This window comes from Ananas comosus, linkage group 14 (genome assembly GCF_001540865.1).
Source record: "Ananas comosus cultivar F153 linkage group 14, ASM154086v1, whole genome shotgun sequence".
Taxonomy (NCBI): domain Eukaryota; kingdom Viridiplantae; phylum Streptophyta; class Magnoliopsida; order Poales; family Bromeliaceae; genus Ananas; species Ananas comosus.
In genome coordinates, this window is record NC_033634.1 from 11265592 (window position 1) to 11283818 (window position 18227).

The following is an 18227-nucleotide window of genomic DNA, read 5'->3' on the forward strand; positions in this document are numbered from 1 at the left end:
TTTGTTTGCAAACCAATACTTAACCTAGAAGAATTAAGATTTACTGTTAACAACATCACATGCTGAAGTGCCCGAGCAGTTGCTGCAATGTTTGTGTAAATTGCAATAACAGCAGTCATGTACTTCAATTTGCTTGTCTACATTATACAAAATTCAATGCCTTTAACTAAATATCATACTGCTTGGTTTTCTTTGTACTGATTTTTACAATTTTATTCATTATTCCGGTATATTTAGATGGCTTGCGTGTACTTCGACGCTTAAATTGGTAAATTAATTGTAAAATTGCATCTCTGCTGCTCATCTTTTGCGATTTCTCATGTTATGATTATAAGATTGAATAAATATCAGAGATGGAGATGGAACTTCTTTTTCAAACTTTAACTGCAGTAGGATTTGTTCCTAGTTCTTTTCCGACAAGACTTAACTCCTCTACTATTCTACTTTTATCTTGACAGGTTGGTATCTTAGAAACAATTGGACAGAATAAAGAAAAAACAAAAAAAAGAGCCATGCAGATTAAGGTCAAGTGTAACTGCGGTGAGGGACAATGCCCCGAATGGGCAATCGTCGAACTCCAGGGCATCGTGGAATCTCAGCCTTCCATCGGGAATCAGCTCCAAGGTCTCGAAATCGGCCGGCTCTGCTGCTCTTCTTCCTCTTCCTCGCAGGTTTGTTTTTGTTTTTTTTTTTCTCTTCTCCTCGCAAATTTCTTCTGAAAGCTTAACTAGCTGTTGAGTCGAGATGTATCACCTACTAAGTATCTAGCCTTATTTGTTTGATTTAAGTTTCTCAAACGGTTAATTGAACTGGCGACTTTTCAGGTGAGCTATACTTTCACCGTGGGCTACCACGAACTATCCGGTTCTAAAATGGCCTTGAAGAAGCCGCTTTTGGTTCTAAAGAAGAAAAAAGCTGCGGACGGAGATAATTCGGTCCTCAATTCCTCGGAGGTAGAATTGCAAGTAATCGGTGTTATTCGCCACAAGATCCTGTTCAAGAATAGGCCCAAAGCCCTTATATCGAGTATCGATCGCACCCTCATTTCTCCATGTTTCTATCTCTCTTCGGCTTTTGTCCATACTAAAACTTAATCTAGTCTCACAATCAAGTCACCAAGTTAAAATTTTCTTACTAAATCTTCGTTTGCTTGCTTACTTTGCAGAGCCGCAAGTAAAGGATAAGAAAATTGCACAGTAAATCCGAAATGTTCTGCGAAAAGTTGGTGACTCATCCTCGACGATTGATCTTTGATATATTAAAGTTACTTTGGAACTTCTGTTAAAAATCTTAGGAAGATCTTTGCTATGCCTTTTCTTGTGTTTTCGATTAGTATCTTGTGTTTATTGATTTCTAGGACTTTTCGAATCATGCAACTTATAAAACCACTGCAAGTAAGGCGGATAGATAAGATTGAGCAATTACATTTTTGTTCACAGCAGTTTTCGATGAATCACGTGATCGACATATGCTCTTCTTCTTCAACTTTGGCTTGTTTTCGACGTATTTTGACATGAGTTCTAGTAAAATGCTTCAAGCTTTGGCATCTTGAATCAGGTTTGCCTAAAAATTTATTTCTTTTCGTTTTTTTGTTCCGCGTTCTGAACTCTTCGCACAAGATCTTCAGTTTCAGTTCAATCTCTTTTAGAAAACAACAACTCTTGGGGTGAAACATCAGTTTCTTGTTGAGCTAATGTCATGCAATGTGGCAGGGGATTTATATGAATCACAGGAGTGTGTAGTCCCTCTACACCTTTGGCATGAAAAATACTTAGTAAGAGTATTTGTAATGTTTCAGTAGTTTCACATTGGATAGGAAAATGATTCTAACCGGAATATATGAGATTTCACACGCTAATAATAATAATCGGGTTTAAGAGTTTCGGGTATGTGGTTTGGACTCAATAAGTTATTATTGCTAGTGGATTGATGCCTTATAATTGGTATTAGAGTCGAATATCAATCAGAAGTGTGAGAGCTGGTTTGGTGGGAGCCATTTCTTGAATCCGTAGGTGCTATCTCTAGAGAGCTGGTTTGGTGGGAGCCATCTTTTAAATCCGTAGGTGCTATCTCTAGAGAGTTGGTTTGGTGGGAGTCATCTCTTGAAGTGTGAGAGCTGATTTGATATCGTCTAGTAATTCTGGTATACAACAGGGTCTCTCATCTTTTTGAATTCGTAGCTGTCACCTCTAGAATTTTACGTAATTAGACTAAAGTATTTTGGACCGGTGGTTTGAGTCCAACAAATTATTATTGTTAGTGGGTCTGGTTGTTACATTGTGTCTCATATTAAATACAAACTAGCATTTAAGCTGTCTACAATGTGAGAGGTTTTTTTATTTATGCGCTCAAGCTTTTGGTTTGAACTCCAGCCACGTTTTAACATGACATCAAAAGTTGATTCACACTTTTTTTGCGGTCCAGTATTTGTCAGTTCTTTTTTTCTAATTTTTTGTCCATTTGGTTCAAAGGAACACCATGAGTTATTTTGAACTTTTAGTTTTTTTTAAGTAGGGCCCTCGACTTCCAATGTTTTTTTTTTTTTAAATTTTTTTACTTAGTTATATTAAGAATATTCTTAAACTTAATTTATCAACTATCAATAAATTTGACAAAAATTTTAATGTTTTGATTAAAATTATTTAATTTTGAAAAATTAAAAAGTTAAGAACATCTCAATTATAAAAAAAAATAAAATTTGAGAGTGCTATTTCAAAACCACCTACAGTTAAAAGGGGTTTCTCCACATATTTTTATTTATATATATATATATTTAATTTAATTTGAAACTCTTTTTCTTTTTTTATTCGGGTCCATGGACCATGGGCCCCACCCTCTCTGCGTGACCCTCACGCGACCCATCGCGTCCGCTCTTTTCCCCATCCAACGGTCGAGATCGCCCCAGCCTCTCCTTCACTCATCCCACGTGTCCTCCCCTATAAATACCCCCCCTCCTCTCTCCCATTCGCTTCAAATCATCTCACACACACACCTAGAGAGAGAAAGAGGAGAGAGAGAGAGAGAGAGAGCGAGAGAGAGAGAGAGAGAGAGCGCTTTTCCCCATCGCACATCGAACTCCTCGTTCTCTCTCCGATCGATTCGGTACGTTGCCTCGCCTCCTCTCTCGGATCGATCGTGTCGTCGTTTCTCCGTTCTACTCCGATTCTTCGTAGCATTATATCGCGATTTGTTGGATTTCTTGCTCGTTTTCGCTATCTCTTCCTCCGTTTCTAGGGTTTCGTCGTCGTTTTCCGAGATTGTAGGGTTTCTGCTCTGCTTTTGATGAGATATTTCTGCCTCAAATTTTCGTTTTTTGGATGTGATTTTGTGGGGTTTTTGTTATGAAGAGTGTCGATTGTGAGTTGTGAGTATTGCGATAGGCGAACTGATGAGCGTGTTGTGTGGATTAGGGTTAGGGGTTGGTGATGGCTTCGAAGAGGATTCTGAAGGAGTTGAAGGATCTGCAGAAGGATCCCCCCACCTCATGCAGCGCAGGTTCGTTTGCTGTTTAGAAATGTTTGCGCTGATCTTTTGCAATATGCAAAATTCCTTCTGTGTTCTTGTTTATGGTAGATTGGAATATCGAGCACGTGGTTGGTTTGATTTAAAGAAGTGCTTATCATTATTGATGTTAAGAACTGATGATTGTAGAGATTGTGACAGTGTATTTTCGATTTCCTTTAGTCCATTATGAACTTTTGTAATCTTATATATGTTTGTTCCCCCATAGTGCAGTGTTCGTATTTCTAGCTTCCCTTGCTATGTAGTGTGCACTTAGTTCACTTGTATTAGGAATAACGTAGGACTTACCTCTCAGTTGGATAAACTTAAGCCTGAGAAGGCACAACTAGGACTGGCATTCCTAGGTTATGCTATCTGGTAGATTTTGAATCTAGTGGAGTCGATACATATTTTTTCTTCTGATCTGATTTCAGCTAGGTTTGCGTTTCAAACTTTTAGAAGTTCTAATATAGTTCTTATCATGTTGTTTTGTTTGCTATGTGCATAATCCAATGTGGTAGAGTGGTGACCTATCCACAATCCACATGAAAAAATGACAAATCTTACAAGTGCCTGTTAAGACCTCAATATTGTTTATACAAAGAACGATTTGTTGATCTGACATGATATACTTTCAAAAATATTTCTTTCTCTGTCCTGTTGGGTGTTGGCCTTTCCACCTTTCATCCTCTCTTCGTGTAATTCATTCTATTCTCCCATCCTTTCTTTTACCTATTTTATATAATTTTCCCTTTTACATTATTGTTGAATTATTAGGCTCAACATTTCCCATGATTTTTCTTCTTTGTTGTGAATCTTTTTTGCCTAACGTATGACTTCATTCTGCGTCATCAAGCACCTTTCCACACTGCGATATGACAAGTCCCTCCCACTATCCTTGCAAATTTCCTAGATTCTTTTTGGTATCCATATCTTATTTTAGAGGCATGCAAAGCCACCATGTTGTTGGAACCGCACTCATTGTTCTGTTGCTAAGAAGTTAGAGGATTTCAATCAGGTGGCCAAACATGGACTGCTTCTTGATGTGGCTTTGATACACTGTTTTCACGGTGAGAGGCTTATATCTCCCGATAGGCTGAAGCCCAAATTGATTACACGAATGATGCTGCTGCTTATGCATTTGAGCAAGCTTTCAATGCCTTTTGATGTGGGACTAATGGTGTGTGACATGCTATTTCACACAATTCTTTGTGAATGCTGTAGCACGTATAACACTGAGATGCTTTAGTTTCATGCTTAATATGCAAAAGAAATTCTTAAGGGGACTTTGGGGCCATAATTGCATTATGAAAATGCTGTAATAACTAGTACTTAGCAGATATGGTGAGCAATTTAAGATGTTACAGTTCCATGATTTTCATCGCAGCACATAGCTTGTATAAACTAACTAGCTGTTAGATTTGTTTGTTTACTCTGTCATTTAGCAATTTTACACAATATTTCTTAGTGGTTTTTCTGAGTTATGCGAACATTTCTTCTTAATTTGCTACCTGATATGATTGCGGTAGTGCTAACTGACTCTTTTGTGGTTTCGTGTAAAAGTTGTTCATGTGATTTTATGTATTGTTAGAACGAACTTATATGAATGAGGATAATACTGAGATGTAATTCAGGTATTACCAATGCCAAAATCAGTCTAGTGGTGTTGGGCACATGTGGCCTTGTTCACTTATTTTGCCGGTGACAGCTTCTGTATTCTTTAGATTGTATATTTAGTCCTGTGCTGTATATTAGATTTGATTTCTGTCGATTTTTTAAGAACTTGGTGGATTTTAGAACATTAGGAGTATTGAAATCAAATAAGCAATTAGAGGACGGCTTCGACACTATGTAAAAGGATTCCATAGTGAATCAATGTGGATATATTTCATGCATTACAGGCAGTTACTTTAGTGCTGCATTTCTAGTAAATCTTGCAACTTGGCTAATCTAAAACCACGTGCGGTTTCTACTTAGCTCTTTGGCCATGTTTATTTGAAGCATTGTTTATTTAGGATCAGCTATTTATTTAGTACTAGGTGTGACAGAAGTGATAATACTACTATGATAGTAGCTATTTTAGCTGGCCACTTAAGCTGGATTTAAAACTTAAATGAGACATGTTGTTTACTGTGTCGTATTTCTTGGCTCGATGCACAAGTTGGCTTGGTTGTGCAACGTTTCCTGTTTTTTGCTGAATTGGAATTTTTCTCGATCTTGTGCATTGATGTGAAACAGCACATATATAAAGTTTTCCGTCAGAAATTTGTATTTATCCATTTAGCTGTTGCTTTTACTTTCTAATATTAACATGTTTTATAATGCTCTCATGTTAAACAACATTTAATTTGCGAGACTTCTGTCCTTCTTCTCCATGTGCATCATCTCTGCCATTTTATGTTCTGAGCACGGGAAAAAAATTGTTGCATGCTTTTGTTCTGTAGATATATGCATATGTGGCTTTCTAAACTAGCTCTTCTGTTCCACATTGCCAGGCCCTGTTGGGGAGGATATGTTCCATTGGCAAGCAACCATTATGGGGCCTGCTGATAGCCCCTTTGCGGGTGGCGTATTTTTGGTAAATATTCACTTCCCGCCGGATTATCCTTTCAAGCCACCAAAGGTAAACCGTTCACACTTCTTAGACTTAATACTGAACCATTTGACTGTTGAAGATCTTAGTGTAACTCGTACTACTCTCTCGTCCAATGTGTATGAACTTTTACTTGGAAACTGTTTGTTGTTTTAGCCATTGTCGGTTTTCTGGATGACTAGTCCTTTGTGTGGAATTTGTTTACTCAACTCGTGAATTTAGTCGCTTGCGATGGTTGCTTTCTAAGCTATGTGCGATTTTGGATTCGCTCGATGTAATATATAAATCGATTTTTATGTTTTAGGTCTCGTTCCGCACCAAGGTTTTTCATCCGAACATCAACAGCAATGGTAGCATTTGCCTTGACATACTCAAGGAACAGTGGAGCCCTGCTCTGACTATTTCCAAGGTATTAGTTTTATGCCGAGTTATATTCTTCCTAACACTTGGAAAATCAACTTGTGCAGATTTATCATGACTAATTTGATAATAAGATTCTGTTCTGGAAACTTTCTTTGAGTGGTTTTATAATATTTGTATTTCGTCTCTGATCTTTTACCAATTTAGATGAAAATTACGCCTTTCTGACGTTTCACTTTTCTGCACGCAACTCTGCGCCTGTTTGGCCTAGTATTAGGGATAGCTTTATTGTAAGCTTTTCAAATTTTGGATGTTGCAGGAAGCCAAAATGCCTCTTTTGGGCCCAAAAGCACAAGCTCCAATATGAAGCTTATGCTTTTTAGCTGCTCCAGAAAGCTGTTTCGGGAATCCTAATAAAAGCAGTGTTACTGAACCCTGGACGGGCAAGTGTGCTTACAATTATTATTATTATTATTATTATTATTATTATCATTGTTATTTTTCCGCATCTGAGCAACTTGTGAGTTCATCATCTATCAACACTTGGCTGAGCAACTAGAAATGTTAGGAGGATAGTGCAGGGGCAGCTTTTTTTTTTTTAATAATGAGAGAATCAAGAATAGATTACAAGAGAGATTTAATGCAGATTATGTAGACATCTAAAAACTATTCAAACGGCAGTTTTGATACTATCCGTGTGGCAAAAAGCATGAGTAACAACCCGTCCACGTAGCAAAATTTCAGAGCAATCTTCTTTCTACTTACACATTATGTCTATACACTGAATATAATTTATTTTCTTTTACCTTTCTTCGTAATGCTGACTTCAGATCTTATTTTTTTTCTATCTTTTGGGCTGCAGGTGCTGTTATCGATCTGCTCGCTTCTCACGGACCCTAACCCTGACGACCCGCTGGTGCCGGAGATAGCTCACATGTACAAGACCGACCGAGCCAAGTACGAGTCCACGGCCCGAGCCTGGACCCAGAAGTATGCCATGGGCTAGGAGAAGCAGCAGCTCCTCGGCGGATTATATTGTGAGCCCCAACCTTTTATTTGCCTAAATAAGTACAAACTCATCTAAATGGAAACACTTCTTCTAAATCTACCTTCCTCGGTTGCATGCAATATGATTTCATGGTCCTCGTTAAGCTTCGAGTCTTTCAGTATCGTAGTCTGTATTATATATCTGAATCCGAATGGCCCCTTCAACTGAGCTGCCGGAGAACTTTGGTCATCATACCTTTTTATCTGCAGTGTTTCGATCTCTTATAATTGTAGTAATAGAGTTATTTCCGTTATTCGTGAATTGCATATTTATACCCGTGCACGCGTCTTTTTTCGGGCTGTTTGGATTAACCAAATAAATCATTCGTCGATCAATTATGTGGTGTCAAAATTAGCTCCTCAATAGTTTTTTGGATTTTCAAGACAACTGAAATTATTGTGCATTTGCTAACATCCTTTCCTACTACGAGTCGGTAATCAAGGTTCCAGAAAAAAAGGCCAGTATTTTTTCGTCCTCGCTGGTTCTGTTCGAGAGTTCACTGATGTTTGATTAATGTACTTTTCCGTCAGTAGTAGTGCTTTTAGAAGAAGCATATCATACTTACTGACTTTCTTCCGCAGATTCTTTTCGCACCATCAGTGAATCGATTTTTGCCGGCTAACTTTCTGTAAGAATTGATTTTCGCAGTCTACTCTTTTTAGTTAGTCGGGACCATCTCTTGCTTCAAAGTTCGGAGCGAGCCATCTAACTTTCTGTAAGAATTGAGTTTTGATGTCTGCTCTTTTCTTTTCAATTTAGTTGGGTTCTCTCGCTTTGAAGTTCGGGCATACTTTTTTTTTTTTAAGTCTCTGAATTGTTTAATACAGCGAAGGGGGATATATGCCAACAGGTCAATTCAGTGCGGCACGAAAATCGGAATCCAAAATAATTAATTTTTTTTTCTCATATTGTCGAACGCATTATATTAAACTCTAAATTTTTTAAATAAAAAATTAAGTATTAAGTATTAAACGTTTGTATATATTATGTAAATGTAAAATTTGCTCGGATTTGGGTTTGTGTTTTGTATAACTAGTTTTGGAAATAATATCAGTTTAATATCGGATAAACTTACTATGTTTGAATTCGCGTTCAGATTTGGATAAAATTTCTAAATATCTTAACCCAGAGTCATCTTTTTTACTGCAGCGGCGTTGTTCGGACCACTGTAGTAACCATTTTCTCTCCTTTTTGGGGTTAAGGAGCGTACTTTGTAGCTGATTACAAAATCTTACCCAGCGTCGATCATAAAACATCTAAAATATTCCTGTCAACGACATCCGACAAGAAAACCGAGACAGCCGGGAGAAATGCCTTTCTAGCCGTAAATAAAAATTCATTTTGAATTTTTATTTTCTGAATTTTCATTAAAAAATTTTTAGTTCTTGGTGTCCAAACAAAAGTTGTGAGGGCCGTGCCCCGGTTTAGATATCCAAAAACGTCACGTTGAGGAACTTTTCATCTGCTGTCGCATATTAGTTTTGTCTCTATTTAAGAATTTTAATCCCAGTTCCTGATCTGCTGCTATATATTAGTTTTGCCTCTATTTAAGAATTTTAACCCTTAACAAGATTTTTTTTTTTTGTTTGTTTTTTTTTTTTTTTGAAGAAAACACCGGATGAATCCTTAGATGGAGGTAAAAGTAACACGCGGCAACAGATCAGGAGCTAAAGTTTTACTCCACATTTATATGTTAGAGCAGTGTTTTGCATACCAAATCCGATTTTAGAATCCAAATCCGGTCTAGTAGAAGTTTTAAAGGGAAAACTACAAAACCCCCTGTGGTTCGTAGTTTCTCATTTTGCCCCCCCTGTAATTTAAAATGTATCAAATTGCCCCCCTGTGGTTTCGTTTTTATCTTTTCGGTAGCTTTTTCGTTAATATTTCATTAAATTATATATAAAAAACTTCAGATAATCATCTAGATTTATCAAATATTTACTTTAGTACCTTTTAATTTTAACTTTATCACTGATTTAAGAAAAAAAAAAATCGATAAAAAAAAGAGAAAAAAATCACAAGAGGATAAATTGATATATTTTAAACCACAGGGGGTCAAAGTGAGAAACCACGGGGTTTTTTTGAAGTTTTCCCAGTTTCAAACGACAGTTTGATTAATGGAGTAGGCCCAAAGAAATTTGTATAAATCCTCCGCAGATAAGCTTACAGGTAGTAGTAGCATATGCTACAAAATGATTTAACTAATAAATAAGCTTATACATCACATACTACAAAATGATGTTACTAATAAGTACATTCCCCCCCATTTATCTTATTCAGGAGTTTAATACAACAAATCTACAAACAAGTAGAGTTTCAGCATCATCCTACTTTGATAAGAGCAGCCGAAAAACTAACTAATTTGCTTAATCTCAACACAAGCTGAGTTACTCTACATTTAACTGCAATATGCTTCCTCAGTTTGCTCAAAACACATGTTCCATACTGCCCGAAAATCGATCAGATTTTCTGGTTTCAGAATACGAAGAATGATGCGCGACAAAAAGAGCCGGCCGCCCCCTACCGTGTGAATAGTTTGCCCGATGCGAGAGTTGCAGTAGAGACACCAAAGACGCGGAAAACGAGTCGGTTTTACCGGGTCGAGATCGGGGGCGCTCGGGTTGTGTTAGATTCACGGCCTCACGATCCCGCAGAGTTTCCACCCTCCAAGGCCGGCCGAGGAGAAAGCCTGCATTTGTTTATGTGATTAGTAAGTGTAGAGGACGAGTGAATGAGCTCAGATCGATGCCTTAGATAAAAATCCGAACCACGTAACAGCATATTTGTTTTACCGGAGGTGAAATTCAGATCGAATTAGACTTCTCGGTGAACTAAAATTTAGAAAAAAAAAAAAAAAATACATTCCTTCCGTTGTTTGTTTATATAGCTACAGAACTGAAGGTTTTTTTTCAGTTCTGTTGTTTGTTTGATAAAATAGTAAATGACGTAAAAGCTGGGGGTGGAAGAGATGGATTAATGTTTTATTATTTTTTCTCTTTTTTTTCTGCCATTGACTTCAGCTCAGCTTAGACTGAAGTCAATTACAGTATTTTGTGGAGTTCGAGTTTCGTTCAAAGATAAAGTTACGATAATCCAAGTAACAGAAGTAAACATTTATGGACGAAAACCACTTTATCCCTCTTCACTTTCAGCTAAACCAACACACCCTAAAAGCAAATAACATAGGGCAAGAACTACACTAAGAAAAAACTTCACAACAAAACGCATGGAGATCCCCTCAACTATAGGCCATTTGGACATAGGTCCCCCAACTTTATTATTATTATTATTATATTAGGGATAATTGCCTATATACCCCTCATATGTTTGGAAATATCCGATCTATCCCTACTTTTTTTTTTTCTTTCTAAAATACCCCTCATATGTTCCACCGTTATTCTAAAATATCCCCGCAGTTATCCTCTGTTAACTTAACTCGGGTTAAACATGGATTAAATGTATACTAGAGTTAAAACCTAAATAAAATACCTATTTTGCCCCTACTTTATTATATTAATTCCTTAAGTTATCCTCTCCTCTCCAAACATGGTCGCCGGCTCCTCCGTCTCCATCTCGCCTCATCTCCTCCCAGACCACCACCATCTCCCACACCTCCACCTCCAACACCACCCCTCTCACCGCTCTCGTCGTCCTTAGGATTAAATACACTACCGAGGTGAGGCTTCTATACCCTTAATCTGAGTTAGCTTTGGAATCAATTAAGCGCTAATTTTGCGCTTACTATGCGCTTAAAATTTTTAATGCATAATTTGCCGAACAAGGCATAAAAAGGCTTTTCAAGCCTTTTTTTGCGGTTTAGAAAGAGTTTTTTTGAACAAGCGCTTAATAAGCGTTAAGCGCTTACTAAGCTGATTTTTTTGCCGTGAGTGCCAGCGCCTAAGCGCCGGCTCCGAGCGGCGGGCGTAGCAGCGGCGCGAGCAGCAGCGCCTAAGCGCCGACTCCCAGCGCAGCAGCAGCGAGAGCAGCGGCTTGAACAGACCCAACAGGAGGAGGAGGAGGCGGCAGGACCGGCCGTGGCCTTCGTTCTCGGCGGCGCTGCCGTCTACGGGAGAGCACGGCAGGCGTCTTTTTTCTCCTTTTCTTTGTCATTTTATATAGTCCCGAAAACTCGTATGAACACGCGCCAGGTGCTCCGGTGTACTCTCCCTCCAGGTGCCACCTGGAGGGAGAGTAGGCCAGGTGCTCCGGTTTGACCGGAACACCTGGTGCGCCTCCCGCACGTCCCACGCCTAAGCCTCGCCTCTCGCACGTCCCCAGGCTACCGCGACGCCGGGAGAACGAGGGTTGCGGCCGGTTCCGCCACCTCCTCCTCCTGTTGCTGCTGCTCTCGCCGCCTCGTCCTCCTGCTGCTCTCGCCGCTCTCTGCCCTAGCAGTCGGCAGCCGGGAGTAACGATTGCAACGACAGTTAGCCGAGTCCCTCCGCCGCCTTCTCCTCCTCCTCCTCCNTTTTAAATATATTTAATCTATATATAAAAATTATAATAATAATATATATAGTATATTAATTATTATATATTTATTATGTAGCCGAATTTTTGATCCCGAATTTTTAATTGGTAAACGTATAATACCCATATAAATCACGTATCCAAATAATTGCCAAATCCGTTTTTTAGCCGTATTTTTCAACGAATTTAAAAATTAAAAGACAAATTATATCCGTACCGAATTTTTGCCGAATCCGAATTAACTAACTATGCCTCCAGCCACCAAGATTGGTTTAGCTGCGATCGATCTCATCCGTTCATCTGCTTGCTCCCGACGTGCTTAATTAATTAATTGATATTTGAAGGGCAAATAAGAAAAGTATTTGCTATATGAAGGGTATATAAGAAAAGTTAGTTACGGTACAAGGGTATATTGGAATGGACAAAATGGTAATTTTTCAGAGATAACGGCAGCTCACTAACGGAACTTAACTCCAGGGGTATATTAGAAAGACTTGGAACATAAGAAGGGTATTTTCAATATTAGCCTTCTAAGAGGGATATATAAGAAAACCGGAAACTTTTCAGGGGTATATAGGCAATTGCCCCAATATATTATTATCATCCTTTTATAGGGTAAAATGTATAAAGCTGCCGATCTGAACTTTGGCCCATTTTGAATTAACTACTTAATCCTTTAACCTTTGGATTTATTTATTTAATTTAAGCCATTTAATGTTTCTCTCTCTAGAAACTTTGGGCCCATTACTTAGTTTAATGGAATCATAATCGCATGAATTACATGAAATGTGCTAACAATCAAGTCTGTAAAAGTAAAACGACACATTTAAATTTGAAAGTGTAAGAGTCGTCAAATGATTCAAATCAAATGGATTAAAAGGTTAGATAGCAAAATCAAAACTTTTAAGTATTAGGTAGTTTGATCAAGATTTGTCATAGTTCGGATAAGTTTGTTTCATATATTTTTTTACCTTCTTTTTTTTATTTTTAAATTGACAGGCCCTGAACTTACTAACCTCACTGTACAACTAAGAAAAATCACTAACATTGTGATGTATCTAAGAAGAATCAGGAAGATCTCAAAGTATATTACTAACCTCGTCCCACGATTTCCCCGCAGCTTCGAGCAATGCGGCGTTGCATGTCTTTAATTCGACTGTACCACCAGAAAACATAGAGGCTGCTTCCTCCCAGCCTCTGTTATGTCCCATGCACCTGCGCGATTACCATAAGAATACTAAGCTAAGAAAAACCTAGGAAGCAACTTAACTTAGGTTCCATTTGGAATTGCAAGGAGATTACAGTCCGTACGGTGAGAAAGTACGATGAAAAAAAATATCATATTTGTTTCCGTATATAATATTACATTCCGCAGATAGCAACGAGTCGATTACGGTATATTTTTTGTAATCCCACTGAAAAACAGAGGAGCAAATCTTTATATACTCTCGCTCCAACTCAATTTTGTTTACTAGTGTTAGATGGGCCTCAATACCAAACATGCCTTTTCTTGGTTTAAAATTTATTTGTTCATAAAAGTGATATGAATTGTTGGATTGAAAATATGAGATGGGATGGACGACCAGCACGATGCGGTGCGCACTTGGCGCGGGAAATAATTACGCATAAAGCCATAAACTACTAGGGTATGCAAAACCATGGAACGATATTAAAACGACGTACATCACGGTGAGGATCTCGTCCCTCGAATACTCGCAAATCGCCTTCTGCAGATGCTCTGCCGTTTGACCATCCATCGCTGCAATCGAGTAGAAGCTCGGCACGAACCGCACCTCTGCTTCAGAAAACCCCTGCGCATGCTCTTGTAGGATCTGAAGGGTCTCCTTTGTTCGAGCGGCATCACTGTAACATTTTTTAACAGTAATTTAACAGTTATCCATATGAGGTAGAAACATAAAGATCTTACCTGCACTATAATTGCTGTAACATTTTTAAACAGTAATTTAACAGTTATCCATATGAGGTAGAAACATAAAGATCTTACCTGAACTACATCGCATTTTAGAATGGGAACCCAAATTTTAAGAGCTCGAAGTTACTACCTTATCTTTCACTACTATATGTTTCGTAAGGTTTCACAAAGGTCTGTTACAAGTTCACGGTTTCCGTCAGAAAAGTTATTGAATATTCCATTAAGTTACAAAAATTTCCATTAGGACACAGAATATTCCATTCAAAAAGGATAAAAGTACCGCTAATTTCTAACTGAGAGGCAGTTGAGTTGAAAATAGCAAACGATTGGGAAGTAAAATAATAAACATTTAACGTTCTTAGCAATTAATAAGTTAAAAGTGATTGCAGATAGAACTCGCTTTCGATTCCATCTTTAGAATTTTATACATTAATAACGTGATTCTGACCTCGATAGGATTAGCTCCGGTATCCACCCCAGCTGCTGAAGCTTGCGAGAAACGGAAACTGCATCTATCCGCCCGAGTTTGCTCAACGGTCGATCATGGTCTAATAAAAGGAAGAGGTAATCACTACATTATCTTGAGATTTCGGCGGAACAGAAAAGTCAGCCTAAGAACTTACCTTTTCTATATCACCTTTGCATGATTTAGTAATAATATGATGGCAAAAATTACGTAAAAATTGCAAAGCAAAGCACGTAAATTATAGAACTTTCATTAAGGACGTAAGTGTAAGATTGATTCCAACCTCTTTGCTTCTGAAGCAATTGAATATTAATAAATTACTTCATAAACTATAGAATGATGGATAGAAGAAGAATCAACAGTAGCAACTTAGAAGATTTAATCTAAAACAAAATTTTCAGAATTCCTAATAACCTCTGCTGATTTTATATTTACTCTAATCTTAAACACTAGCATGCAAATCCTTACGATACCACTCTTTTAAGTCGGATTAATATTGTCGAACGTCGGTTAATGAAGTGATGCTATTGCTTTAACAAATTAAATACAATGACAATATTGAAATAAAGATGAAACTTTAGTTTAGTAAACGAAAACTAAATACCCCTAAGGGTCCGTTTGGTTTGCGTTATGTAGCATCACTTGTTATCTCAACGTGACTAGTAATCTGACATCTGTTATTTAGATTACTACTAATATTACATTATTTCATTTGGTTCGATGCAGCAATGTAATGTCGAATTACTACGTATATAAGATTATTTGTCTGGATCATCTTATATTTAATTAAATAAGAAATAAATATTGAATTTATTTTCGATTTAAATTTGAGGCAATTGGGATGTGGAGGGTTAATTTTGTATTTTTGCATCAGTTGCAGGATAACCTGCGCTCAGTAATGTTAAGATACTCACTCCACTCGCTATTTATATTTTGGGGGTTATCTTGTGCTATTGGTAATGTTGCACTACCAATTTGATTACTTGTCAAATGAACCAAATATAGTAATTTGAAAAGATTACTGCGGGATACCTTGTAATTTTAGTAGGATAATGCAAACCAAACGCACCCTAAAGTAAATTTTATTTTACTACAAAGTAATTTTCCCCACTTTCGTAAAGTTGAAAAAATAAATAAACAAATTTTGACACAAATCCAATTCAGTCTAATTCACATGAAGCACACATACCATGTCATCAATCAAATAACAAAACAGTCAAAAAGATCAAATTTCGACATAAATCCAATTCAGCATAATTCACATGAAGCACACATACCATGCCATCAATTAAATAACAAAACAGTCAAAAAGATCAAATTTTGACACAAATCCAATTCAGCATAATTCACATGAAGCACACATATCATGCCATCAATTAAATAAGAAAACAGTCAAAAAGATCAAATTTCAACACAAATCCAATTCAGCGTAATACACATGAAGTAAACATACCATGTCATCAATCAAATCAGTCAAAAAAGATCAAATTTCGACATAAATCCAATTCATCATAATTCACATGAAGCACGCATACCATAAAATCAATTAAATAAGAAAACAGTCAAAAAGATCAAATTTCGACACAAATCCAATTCAGCCTAATTCACATGAAGCACACATACCATGTTATCAATTAATAACAAAATAGTCAAAAAGATAAAATTTCAACACAAACCCAATTCGACGTAATTCACATTAACCAAACATATCACATCAATTAAACAATAAAACACTTGAAAAGCTAAAATTTGGGTCAAACCCACTTCAACTTAATCCGCGTGAATTCTGAATACCATGCCAATTTCTTATCAAACCAACCAATTACTGATACCATGATTACATGAAATAAAACTAGTCAAACAGTTGAAAAATATCAAATTTTGACACAGACCCAATTCAACCTAATTCACCAGAAGCACAAATCCACATCACTCAAATAAAAAAATGAAAAAAAAAGATTAAAAAGGTCAAATTTCGACATCACTCAAATACCACATCACTCAAATAAAAAAAAAAGGGTTAAAAAGATCAAATTTCCACACAAATCCAATTCAACTTAGTATACATTAAGCACACATATCACATAACTTAATTGATAATACTATTAAATAAAAATGATGAAATTTTTGGCACAAACCCAATTCACCCTAAATCCACATCAACCACATATACCACATAACTTAATTGATAAAAATATTAATAAAAAATACCAAATTTTGGCACAGACCCAATTTAACCTAATTCACCTAAAGCAAAAATACCACATCACTCAAACAAAAAAAACAGAAAAAAGAGGGTTAAAAAAGATCAAATTTTGTCACAAATCCAATTCAACTTAATCCACATTAAGGACGCATATCACACCACTTAATTGATGATACTATTAATAAAAAAGATCAAATTTTGGCACAAACCCAATCACTCTAAATCCACATCAACCATATCAACCACATCACTTAATCGATAAAACTAAAAAAAAAGATCAAATTTTGGCACAAACCCACTTCGCCCTAATCCACAGGAAGCACGAATACCACCCCAATTCGAAACCTAACCAAAACCTAAACCCTCTGCATCCCGATTCCATCAAAAACGAGAAAATGAATGCGAAATAGTAGTAGTAGTAGTAGTAGTAGTAGTACCCCTGGTGAGGCGATCCCCGAGGGCGCTCTCAGCGTGGCGGAGGAGGATGAGGCGGCGGCGCGGGAGCTCCACCACGGCCTCCGCCTCCGCCACCGCCGCCTCCGCCGCCGAGGCGGCGGAGGCCGAAATGGGGGATCGGGATCGGGATCGAAAGGGGAGAGAGTAAACCCTACAACTACTACTACTACTACTACTACTATGGCGACGAAGAATCCTACGAGGGGGAGAGGAGGGGGAGAGGAGAAGGGGAGGAGGGTTAGGGTTAGGGTTTAGGGTTACGGAGGAGGAGGAGGAGGAGGAGAAGAAGCTCATTTTTTGAGTGAGGAGTGTGGTGGATGAGCTTAAATTAAATCAAATTAAAAATAATAATAATAAAGGTAAAAATGCATTGAGGCCCTCCTACTATGGAAGAATTGGAATTTACCTCCTTGAACTATGTATTTGGTTTAAAAAAAAAAAGGGATTTCCATTTTTTGGGAAAAATAATGTTTATTAAATTTTTAAAAAAATATTTCGTTAAATATATCTATTGTTGTCACACCTATGGGATGCAGATTTGAGAGGAAGATTAATTTGAAACCGCTTGATCACTATAAGAATAATGTCGTCAAATCGTGAAAATTCGTTATCTTTGAAATTCAAATAGTTTAAATTGTATTTAATAGTATTGATCGCGGATTCAAATGGCCCATCGTCAGAATGCGGCATTAATTAAAAAAAGTGGTCTCTGCATTACAGTATTTGGTTTTTAGTTCAAATAGGGACAAAAATTTTATGGGCACCGNATCGTGCAAAAATAATTTGTTTGAGCACGTTGCCCCGATGAGTGCCGCGTATGCAGCAGCGTCCATCCGTACCCTTCCTTCCCCCTCTCTTTCTCTCTCTTCCTAAAAATCAAGCCCACCATTTTTATTATTATTTTTTTTTAGGGTGCGGATGGGCGTTGCTGCACACGCGGCGCCCATCCAGGCACCGTGCCCAAATAAATTGTTTGGGCACGGTGCCCATAAAATTTTTATCCTTCAAATAGTTTAAGATCATATTTAATAGTATAGATCGTTAATTCAAATAAAAGTAAACGGCGTGAAATGCCCCACTGTGAATCCATAAGAAGGTTTAGAAGGCAAGTGGCCTGGGATTTAAGCCCAATAGAATGAGGGCCCATTTTGTTGGCCTATTTATGACTCGAAACCTTAAATTGTAGCCCAAACA

At 37.4% G+C, this 18227-nt stretch overlaps 3 protein-coding genes across 3 annotated transcripts; 2 read left to right on the forward strand and 1 right to left on the reverse strand.

Moving 5' to 3' along the window:
* LOC109720705 (putative uncharacterized protein DDB_G0287975) lies at positions 465-1434 on the forward strand. The gene is made up of 3 exons (XM_020247981.1): positions 465-671; positions 825-1026; positions 1166-1434. Exons 1-3 carry the CDS (start codon positions 513-515, stop codon positions 1198-1200), a joined length of 396 nt encoding a protein of 131 aa, XP_020103570.1. The 5' UTR covers positions 465-512; the 3' UTR covers positions 1201-1434.
* On the forward strand, positions 2965-7768 carry LOC109720446 (ubiquitin-conjugating enzyme E2-17 kDa-like). The gene is made up of 5 exons (XM_020247567.1): positions 2965-3102; positions 3411-3495; positions 5997-6124; positions 6399-6503; positions 7317-7768. Exons 2-5 carry the CDS (start codon positions 3426-3428, stop codon positions 7458-7460), a joined length of 447 nt encoding a protein of 148 aa, XP_020103156.1. The 5' UTR covers positions 2965-3102; positions 3411-3425; the 3' UTR covers positions 7461-7768.
* LOC109720658 lies at positions 9666-17342 on the reverse strand. Its single transcript, XM_020247913.1, has 5 exons — positions 17015-17342; positions 14354-14453; positions 13656-13835; positions 13070-13187; positions 9666-10191 (listed from the first exon to the last, which is right to left on the reverse strand). Exons 1-5 carry the CDS (start codon positions 17325-17327, stop codon positions 10135-10137), a joined length of 768 nt encoding a protein of 255 aa, XP_020103502.1. The 5' UTR covers positions 17328-17342; the 3' UTR covers positions 9666-10134.

Coding starts and splice junctions, on each gene's coding strand:
- LOC109720705 (XM_020247981.1), top strand. CDS start 513: ATGCAGATTAAGGTCAAGTGTAACTGCGGTGAGGGACAATGCCCCGAA. Junction 672..824: donor CTTCTTCCTCTTCCTCGCAG/GTTTGTTTTTGT, acceptor GCGACTTTTCAG/GTGAGCTATACTTTCACCGT. Junction 1,027..1,165: donor GCCCAAAGCCCTTATATCGA/GTATCGATCGCA, acceptor CTTACTTTGCAG/AGCCGCAAGTAAAGGATAAG.
- LOC109720446 (XM_020247567.1), top strand. CDS start 3,426: ATGGCTTCGAAGAGGATTCTGAAGGAGTTGAAGGATCTGCAGAAGGAT. Junction 3,496..5,996: donor CCCCACCTCATGCAGCGCAG/GTTCGTTTGCTG, acceptor CCACATTGCCAG/GCCCTGTTGGGGAGGATATG. Junction 6,504..7,316: donor CTGCTCTGACTATTTCCAAG/GTATTAGTTTTA, acceptor TTTGGGCTGCAG/GTGCTGTTATCGATCTGCTC.
- LOC109720658 (XM_020247913.1), bottom strand. CDS start 17,327: ATGAGCTTCTTCTCCTCCTCCTCCTCCTCCTCCGTAACCCTAAACCCT. Junction 13,188..13,655: donor GACGAGATCCTCACCGTGAT/GTACGTCGTTTT, acceptor GTAATCGCGCAG/GTGCATGGGACATAACAGAG. Junction 10,192..13,069: donor CGGGGAAATCGTGGGACGAG/GTTAGTAATATA, acceptor AAACAAATGCAG/GCTTTCTCCTCGGCCGGCCT.